This window comes from Wolffia australiana, chromosome 4 (genome assembly GCF_029677425.1).
Source record: "Wolffia australiana isolate 7733 chromosome 4, ASM2967742v1".
NCBI lineage: Eukaryota > Viridiplantae > Streptophyta > Magnoliopsida > Alismatales > Araceae > Wolffia > Wolffia australiana.
This window is the reverse complement of record NC_135838.1, coordinates 3598024-3608387: the sequence shown is the minus strand read 5'-3', so window position 1 is coordinate 3608387 and position 10364 is coordinate 3598024. Positions and strand designations below refer to the sequence as shown.

At 37.5% G+C, this 10364-nt stretch overlaps 1 protein-coding gene across 1 annotated transcript; it reads left to right on the top strand.

The window, feature by feature from the left end:
- Nucleotides 1-2174: 2174 nt before the first annotated feature.
- LOC144701648 (large ribosomal subunit protein eL36x-like) lies at nt 2175-3191 on the top strand. Its single transcript, XM_078573367.1, has 4 exons — nt 2175-2273; nt 2355-2468; nt 2548-2747; nt 2992-3191. Exons 2-4 carry the CDS (start codon nt 2367-2369, stop codon nt 3020-3022), a joined length of 333 nt encoding a protein of 110 aa, XP_078429493.1. The 5' UTR covers nt 2175-2273; nt 2355-2366; the 3' UTR covers nt 3023-3191.
- The last annotated feature ends 7173 nt before the right edge of the window (nt 3192-10364 follow it).

Below are 10364 nucleotides of genomic sequence, written 5' to 3'. Positions count from 1 at the left end.
AACAGCTGCATTGGTGATCTTTGGTTGATGTTGCACGTTATTTTATGGAGAATAGATGGGAGAGGGTGAAATATCTGTCGGGAGGGACATCCTCGTCAGATCTTTACTTGATAGATGAGATTTATGTCTTTTTACATTGCCACTCTTGTCGCGCCACATAGCCCCTTCCTTGTGGTATGGACTTAGGACCATTGATTAGATGTGTATGCTTGTATCCCACATCCGATGCCTAAAATTGAGCCATGTCACAACATAATCCAATGCTTGAGCCTTACATGTCAACAGCTAGTGCATGCTGCTGTGGCCGTCGCTTGCTGCCACCGTTTTCCACTGTTATTGGGGGAGTATGCCATGCCCTAGTGTCATCATGTTCATCGCGACTGTCACCATCTACCATCATTGTCATTGCAGCATGCTGCGTGTCACAATTATTGTTGTTGTCAAACGTTGCCACCGCCATGGCCGCATGTCATGCTACATTGTCACCACTGTTGCCGCCTTCCTATCTCTAATGCCATCATACCCATCTGTTGTGCTTTGCCACCATTGTGACCACCTGCAATGTGTCATCATCGTGCCACCCTTGCACTCCACTACAAGCACACCCAACTACAACATGCCACATGCTTTGTCATAAGTGTTGTCACCGCCATTGCACCCCATTCTGTGTGAAGAACTGTGAAATTATGATTTTGACTGGTGCAAAGGTGAGCCTATGGAGTCATCAAATAGACCAGTACATGAGCCCAGAGGGTGACATGCATAAGGTTTATTGGACTTTAGTGGATATATTTAATTTGTAAATTTTTTCATATAAATACCATTTAAGTATAGAAGGATAAATCCCCTTTCAAAATCCACCCATGCAAGTTTTCATTGGATTCCTTTCTTCATTCCTTTCTCCTTCAGTGCCCTCCCCTCTAAGTATGACTAGAATGGTAAGAAGAACCTTTGCCAATCAATGGTGGCACTTATCGAGAAGACGTGGACATTTGACATGCCAAGGATGGCTTAGATACATATTGAGGATGGAACTTTGGGTGCAATTCAATATGACTCATTCAAGGAACCAAAAGTCTAGTGGATTTGGATATGCACAAGGTAATTTGATGATTATCAGTTTACATTATTGTGTTTTATGTTTGTTTTGATTCATATTTTTTAGCTTTGATGTGAATTATACTTGTATTTTTAAGTATTCATTTCAGTGAAAGACAAAGTGGATAGAAAGGTTGAAAAGATAATCTTGCAGGAGAAGTTTGACTGATCCTAGTGAAACATAAAAATAAGCTGCAAGTTCTGTACGCTAATGTCTCATCAATCTTTTCTTGACAGAGACGATATTGTTACATATCCATAAACATAAAGAACATTTCAAATAATTATCGTCTGGTTCATTTCATATGTTTTTGTTGGCACATTCCACTACATTTTTTTCACTCCACACACCATAAATTTCCCTTTATATATACATTAATATCCATCATGTCCCGTTTATTTATTATAATATTTATTCTATCATATCCTAATATTTATTCCTTTTCATAATCATTTTTCATCCATATATATAAATCCATATCTTTCCTCATTATTGCAATAGTAGTCTATTAAAATACTCTCATGTTGGAATATTCTCCTGGTCCTTAATCTACATCATAGTTTACATAACTATTCTCTCTCTCTCCCCTCTACCGCTATATTCTACCTATTATAGGTTTACATAACTATTGTCTAATCTTCCCTTATCTTCCTTAACATACCAATTTATTATCTCATTCATCTCTCTGCTTATTTCAATAACAATATTGTTTTTCTCAAGACTATAGCTACCTACAGAATCATCTTTGACTTCATAATATAACAAATTCTCTTAAAATGATAGCTTGAATAGAGTCTTACCAATAATGGAGACTGACAAAAATATGTAAAAAATGGTGTAATCAATGGCCCTGTCTATCGTTAAATGGGGAAATGAGGTTTTCCCTCTTCGATCTTCAATGGCTTTTGCAACTTTGGGAATATTTTGAGAGGGAATAAGATTAACTAAAAGGATATAAAATATCGGCCCAAGAAGCACAGGCCCAGTCCATCTCGTTAGAAGCTTGGTCCATGGAAGTTCCGATCTTGGCCGTTCAAATGGGGAGACGAGATCTGGGCCGTCCGATCAAGCTCAAGGACTAAACCCTAATGTATCCTCTCTGCCCTTCATATCCATTCCGTTCTTCATCTTCGTCTTCTTCTTCTGGGTACCCGTTTTCTTCTTCTTCTTCTGGGTACCCGTTTTCTTCTTCATCTTCCTTGAGTCGGGTTCTCTCTGGCTAATCTCGTTGTAAATTTCTTATTGTTTTTTGCAGAAATCGCCGGAGATGGCTCCCAAGCCGCCCAACACGGGACTCTTCGTCGGGCTGAACAAGGGCCACATTGTCACCAAGCGAGAACTCCCTCCTCGCCCATCTGACCGCAAAGGGGTATGAATTTCTGGAGAAAAAATCCCCGATCGTTCTTAACCCGTTCCTCAATCTGAACGTAGAAATCATCGTTTTGTAGAAAACCAGCAAGAGGGTGCACTTTGTGAGGAACGTGATCAGGGAAGTTGCCGGGTTCGCTCCTTATGAGAAGAGAATCACCGAGCTTTTGAAGGTCGGCAAGGACAAACGAGCTCTGAAACTGGCGAAGAGAAAGCTGGGCACCCACAAGAGGGCCAAGAAGAAGCGTGAGGAGATGGCCAATGTCCTCCGCAAGATGAGGTCTCGCAGTTTTCCCCTCAAAATTCTCGCCATTTATGATTGATTTTTAGTGGTTTTGGATCGTTTGATTCATAATTTTCTCTGTTTTCAAGGGTAATCACAGTTTCGTGCTTTTAGTTTAGTCCCATTCTTATGAGATTGAACTCTTTCTTGTTGATTAAGACTTAGATATAATGTATTGAACCGATGATGTTTTGCTTTTTTTAAAAATTTTCTGATGGGTTTTTCGTTTTTATTTCGATAGGGCTGCTGGTGTGTCCGAGAAGAAGAAGTAAGTGCCAGATCTTGCCGTGGAAGGTTTTTGATGTGTCATCTTATTCTTGGCATTTCGGCATGAATTTTTAATTCCCTGTTTAGTTTCAGACTTGCATAATATCCAATGTTCTTATTTGTCTAGTAGTTACTTAGGAGAACTGTTTCAATTTAATGATAAGTTTCATAAAATCGAGTTGAGTTTGGTGCTGTTGACCCATTTATTATAAAAAAACAGGCCGAGGAAGTTGTTTTCATGGAAAGTTAACGCCTTTAGTTGTGATTGAGAATTAAAACTTTAATTTCAGCTCCAAACCATTGATTTTTCATTTCAAACCATTGAGATTAAACAGATTTTTTCTAAAAATGTAGTTGTAGAATGGAGGTAGTCTGTCTCATACGCCCAGTTTAGGGTTTAATGAGTGGTAGTGAAGAGGAAGAGATGTATAGAAGAAACCCATGAAGGTTTCATATTTCGTTGATTTTTATGGTAATGAATTGCTTTAGCTTATTGGCAATTGAAGTACTGTGAAACAGAGGAGTCAATTTCAGAAATGATACAAAACACGAAGTTTCGTCAGTTAAATTTATGAAACTGTGGGGCGCTTTATTTTGATGCGTATTGAGAAAATAATACATTGTATGTTGAGTATACATTTTCAATCTTGTTGGGCTCATATATGTTTAATCATATATGTTTAATCTTTTGTTGGGGCTCAGCCATTTCTGGATAATGTGACGATCAGATTCATTGAGACAGGGTGATGTGTGATCCTTATGGGCCATAAATAATTCTAAAAACTTTGTCGCATGTGTAATGATGTTTTATCACCTCATCTCTTTGAGCTTTCTCCCTCCATTCTTCTTCTCCATCATCATCTCTGATGAACATGTTCACACTATCACATGATGCCATCACATCAGGGTGCCATGCCCCCATTAACAGTCTGCCATTACTGCTAGAGAGAGAGAGAGAGAGAGAGAGAGAGAGAGAGAGAGAGAGAGAGAGAGAGAACGAACGAACGAGAGATAGCGAGAGAGAGAATGAAAGAGAGAGCGAGAGAACAAAAGAGAGTGAGAGAGAGAGAAAATGAAAGAGAGAACGAAAGAGAGAGAGACACTGTATTAAGATTCCGTCACGGACATCATCCGTGACGGATTATTTGTCACGTCACTTGTCCTGACCACACTGTCACTGTCACGGTCGATCTGTCACTGTCACCGTCACCATCACGTCATCCGTCACGTGACCGTCACGGTGACGCGTGATGTGATGGATGACGATTGCCAATCCCTAGTTGCAATACCAGCTATTCATCAGTTAGCCTACTAATACAATATGCCTCATCTCCAAGATGAGGCGTGGTTCTGTTCCCTCCTTGGGCTTGGGGATATCTGAGCCTGCATCATTCACCATCACGCAGCCCCATAACTTCATGGTTTGTACCAGTGTAACTATTAATATTTTTACTTAAATATATGGTTTAAAAATAATATGCACTATCTTTATAATCTTATTATTGGTTTAATAAGATTACTGAAAAATAAATAAGAAATGGTGAATTGAGTTTATTGTGCCAATTAAGTTGGGTTAAGCAGACCGATGTGACGATCCAGCTAGTTCAACCCTCAACCTAGCCTGTTGGTTGGGTTAGATTTGTCTAGCTGATTCCCATGTTTGCCCACCCAACTCAACACCATGTCAGGTTGACCTCTGATCTGTCTTCCTGGTTAGGTTTGTTTAGTCAAACCCACTAGCTTGTTTGGTTGGTCTAACTTGACTGCCAACAGTGACTTAGACGTGCATGACTGGACAGTTGTACTGTTGAACTTTTTTTTACGTTGAATTTTGTGGCTTCATTTAAATCTCACTTCTGCAAATAAATGGTGAGATAGATATATGTAGATGAATATATATATAAATAGATGAAAATATTTTGAGCTTCATTGGAATCTGACTAAACGAGGATATAGATCAGAGGCTATGCCTAGATAAAAGAGAGAGAGAGACTAAGTTACCCTCATATTTATTTGAACTTGAATCATTCTCAGCGGTTGACTTTTCTCTCTTCTCATTGATCCACATGCCGGATTCCTAACCTATCACAGAATTTATCTAAACACTGAAAACAAATAAAACCCTTTAAGAAACTACGTGATATATTTTAATTCATAAAAAGTATAAAAATGTCTATGAATTTAGACATTTTTACAATTTTTATGAGTTTATGCAAACCCTGAAAATAAATAAAACCCTTTTGGAAACTACACAATCTATGCATATAGACGTTTTTACAATTTTAATGAATTTATGTAAACCCTGAAAATAAATAAAACCCTTTTAGAAACTACACAATATGAATTTAGACATTTCTACAATTTTTATTAATTTATGTAAACCCTGAAAATAAATAAAACCCTTCATGAAAATAAATAATATATTTTAATTCATAAAAATTATAAAAATGTCTATATTGTTTTAAAAAATATATACTGGTTTAAATGTGATGTCAGAAAACTTTATAGATCAGAAGCTTGAAAATTCCGACTAAATAAATTTATTCTTGTTTGAATATGATGTTGGAAAATAACAAAAAATATAACAAATACCAGTACCATTCTATAAATATATTAATCTTGTTAAAACTTGTAACATGCATACACAATCATTTTAAAGCAAAGAAACAAGGAAATTTCATGATACTAATATACTTAGTGTTATCAAGTGCAACATCAGTGAGGTTTACATGATACTTTTCTAAGAAAATTTGCATTTTATCTAATGATGACTGTCTATTATTTTTGGTTTAGTATCCTACATATTAAATTTAAATAACATGCGAATATATCTTTTTTATTGAATAACTCAAAAAATGTATCAGGTATATTACATTATATAATGTATCACTATAGGTTAAAATTTACTGCATGATGTTTATTCCTGGTGCCAAGAATAAATTTCCATGCTAAGATTAAGTACCCTTATTAAAAGTGAACATTATGTTCTCAAAATGATCCAAATATTTGACTTATTTACAAACAATGAAATAATTTCTGTCCTTATGAGCGTAAAAGGAAACTGATATCAGTAATAAGAGTTAAATTTAAGTTTGGAACAAAAATACTGTAAAAACATTTCCCCTAAATTTAATGGAAATAAGTGACATTTAATGCTGTTATTATTATGTTAAAAGAGTTCATCGAGATTTTTTAGATGTGAGATGCAGATCTAATGATCTAAGGATTTGAATGTGAATATTGATTTGAAATACTTTATGGATTAAAAATTGAGATGTATTAGTAAATTCAAGTCATCATCGGTCAGACAAGAGCATGTAAAATTTTGAATTCAAAATTTAACTCATGAGCTTTTAAATTAAAAATAAATAAATGATAATGCCCTGAAGAAAATAGGCTACAATTATACAGAACATTAAAGCATCTCAATTTGTTAAGAGTGAGCACGAATTATGTTCTGTATTTGTAATCAATTCACATTTGAAAGAACCAAGACACCATTTTTTATTGAAAATAAATTCAATTCAGGTCAATATTACCCCGTAAATATGGTTGGTAGTATGATAAAGGGATGAATCATATTTTCAATAACTTATCATTGGAACTTCATGAAAGGTGCCTCAAATTTAGAGATGCAAAGATTGCTAACGTTTTATGCCAACTACTATTGGTAAACAAAAAAACTAGGGTCCAAATGTTTTCTAATCACAGAAAAGTATTGATTTATGCAAGAAAATTTATAATAATTTATTTACTACACATAGAGTAAAGGCTAAATCCATAGATAGAAGGTATTGAAATAAGTGAATTTTCCAGTAGAAATATATTTAAAGATTTATATATATTTTTATAATATTTTATGAAATAAATTTCATCAGATTTTTGGAAAAATTGTTAAACCAATTTATAATTTTATGAAAAAAATGTTAAACCAATTTTTGGAAATAGGATAAATGCCTAATTTTTTTAATAAAATATACAGGATTTATCAGATTTTTAGGAAATTTTGGGGAGACTTTAAGGAAATAATTGATTAATAAAACATATATTCACATCAACTTGCATGTTGCAGGTGGCATTTACGGCGGCTGCACTCAAAAGTGGGCAGCGGTTGGGTGGCATCACCAATCAAGTGACAAAAAAGGGTTGCGGTTAGGGTCTATAAAAATGATATAACTTTTGTTGGATGACTAACTTTTGAGCGTGGTTTTATGCGTTGTACATCTATATATCTATAATATTTTATGAATGAACACACAAACCTTTTTGTCACACCACGTGATGTTATGCAATGTGCCGGGATTGACGGCTCGTGTTACGTCACAGGGTGACGAACACAATGAGATGCAATGAGATAATGATACAGTCATTTATAGATCAATGAAGAGCACACCCGATGTTGCCAACTAGGACAGTAGGGGCTGGACAGGCTCTCAATGACCCGACACATCTGCTCAAATATCAACAAAGTGGGGAGGCAATCACTGCTGATAGTGTCCACATCCATCATCAGTAGCAAACCTAATCCAACACTTAAGAATGAAATTCCTGACCCTTGTATTGGATTAGGTTTGGTGTTATACGCCAAACCCTATAGAGAGCACATTGGTCATCTATAGGAAGGAAGAGAGGTTATGAAAGGTCTTCACCATCTCCAAAGGCGCTTGTGGCCCATTGTTATTTAGCGTGGGGCGCCTGCATTACAAGAGCAGGTAACAAAGTGGGACCAACATTTATTTTTATTGCCATGCCAGCCACTTCATTCAATCAATCATATGCTCTATTCGCATTCATTAATTTTTTAGTTCAGGATGCTTCTTTTCTCACTTTGTTTTTTAAAAGGCCGGCAACGCTTGGCTAAGCATATGCTTCGCTAATTAACTTTATTTCAATCAAGACAAGGAGGATAGAGCGCTTCTTGCACCACCACTTCCAAGATAAGAGATTACTCTTATTTATACTTTTAAATTGCTACCGGTAATCGGTTGCTTGGTGCCAAGCAACCCATTGGCAAAGAATAATAAGCAAAATGCGACTAAGCTTTAGATTTGCTTTAGCTACCACTTTTTTTTTGTCAACACAGAGCCGAGAGGCCAGGCCGGAAGTCTCTTGCACGCAAGGAGATGCTGCTTAGGATGTCATGGTTTCGGGGCGCCATGATCCTTCTCTCTCAAACAATCGAGGGCACTGACTTACTTCATCAGTCATCGCTCAGTGAGCTCTTAATTGCAGCCAATAGCGCTTCGCTTGTATGCAAGGCGCGAGTTTACAAGCCATTACAAGGCAAGTAGATGCATTTTTAGCACTGGTTGGTGGTAATGGACAAGCTCCAAGGGAATAATCTCTTTCTTAAAAGAACCTTTCTTTTCCATGACGACTAGGAATTGGCAAATAAAAATTTTCACTTCAAATTCCGGACCTCAACATCCTGCTGCTCATGGTGTTTCACGATCAGTATTGGAAATGATCAATATTGATAGCAGAGGAGAGACGAGAACAACACTGAGGAATGTGACGATAGTGAAATAAGGGAGGATAAGTCATGGTGGTTGAGGTCTGCAGGCAAGGGCTTGGACGTCGGTGGGGAACTGGAGGTCTGCATGCAAGTATAGTTCCGGATCATCTCGGACGTGGACGAAGGGCAGGACGGGATGAATTTTGTCTCGTCGTACGTCCTATGTTAGCTCAGAGACGAAGAACGGGACAGTTTTTCGTCCACTAACAGAAAAACCATCCCATCCAACAATCTCGGGACGATTTTTCATCCCGTCCAGTCCTCTTGAGATGAATTTTCGTCCCAAAATTCATCCCGGAGAAAAAACACATTCTATATTATAAATTGTCCTAGCGAGGCCACATGGCAACATCTCAACTGGCGGACGTGAATCCGGCAGTTTTTCGTCCAGATTTGTGCGTCCATCATCAAGAGACTTCTGGACGAACGATTTTTTCATCCCACGGGACAAAAACCGTCCCGTCCGTTGGTCCCTGTAACAAATTTTTGTCCCGAAATTCGTCCGTACCCTCAGATGGGACAATTTTTCGTCCCCGGATGTTTTTCTATGGAATATAATTGATTTTTTTGATTTTTTGACGAAAAGATATAATTTGGTTTTTGACAAAAAAACACATTATATATTTTTAATATATTATAATAGATTATAATGGATTATAATATATTATAAATTTGGTAGATGCAAGGGCGTGGATGTTGGCTGGGCGCTTGAGGTCTTCAGACGACCGATAGGGATAGCTCCGGATAGGGGGTCCACGGGCGGACGTGAGTGTGAGGTGCATTCTACAGGCAACCGATCAGGGTCAGTGGATGTCAGTCCATGCGGGGGCAGTCGATGGCCAACTGGTCGGAATGTATGCATGAGGGCATGATCAACGGTCAATCTAGCACTCAGAGAGGGGGGAGGGAATGGTCGGTCGAGATAGCCGACAGATGGCCGCTGGGGGCTGCGCGCGGGGCTGTGCGCGGGCGCCGGCGCTGCGTGTGCTGTCCAGGGCGCCCAAAGGCCATCACCGCAGCTTGCTACCAGTCCCAGCAACCCCCTTTGACGACTCTCGTGACCCCCTTGCCATCTCTACTATTTCCCTTGCAGTTATTTAACTTTTGATAAAGTTTTTTAAAATGAATTTATACGAATAGAAGATGAATTATCAAACGCACAAGGTGTTCGACGAAATGCCAAGATGGAATAGTGGTGATGAATCGTTGATCAAACTGAACTATCATTACCAATTTAAAGAACTTGAATCAAAATTAAACTCTCAAACTCCTGAATTTCAACAAAGCTGAGCTCAGTATTACCCGACTCTGACCTGGATCAAAGAATGGAAGTGGTGGCGTGTTCATCACCGCCTAGCGTCGGTATGCATTTTTCCCCCTCTCTTCTCTCCCTTGATGGCACATAATCGATGCTCTCTTGCGCTTCTCTGAAGCCTTCCGGAGTCTTCTACAGCTGAGAGCACTGTCACGACACCATCAATTTGTTTGAATGCTCAAATGGACCTCTGCCTGCCATCTATGTTTCTGCGATTGCGACGAGAGAAACACAATTGAAGCTTAATATTTGTATAAAAAGGGTTCAGAGAGGTAAATTAATTTGCGTAGGAAATTTTAATTGTAGTTATAAATTATTTTTTTTACAATCAAATAAATTTGATAAAATAGATAAACTTACTCAAATGTATAATTAGAGTAAGGGTGTCTCCATAGGAACTGGCCATTAGGGATGTATTTGATAATGGAGTTCTGAGTTATTAAGAGTAAAAATAACAGAGATAATAAGTATAAGAAATAATTAATTAATAAGTAGATATAAAATAATAGGTTAATAA

What these genes read in the sequence shown, in the direction of transcription:
- LOC144701648 (XM_078573367.1), top strand. Translation starts at nt 2,367, where the DNA reads ATGGCTCCCAAGCCGCCCAACACGGGACTCTTCGTCGGGCTGAACAAG. An exon ending in GCCCATCTGACCGCAAAGGG is followed by an intron (nt 2,469 to 2,547) that starts GTATGAATTTCT and finishes ATCGTTTTGTAG; the next exon opens with AAAACCAGCAAGAGGGTGCA. An exon ending in AATGTCCTCCGCAAGATGAG is followed by an intron (nt 2,748 to 2,991) that starts GTCTCGCAGTTT and finishes TTATTTCGATAG; the next exon opens with GGCTGCTGGTGTGTCCGAGA.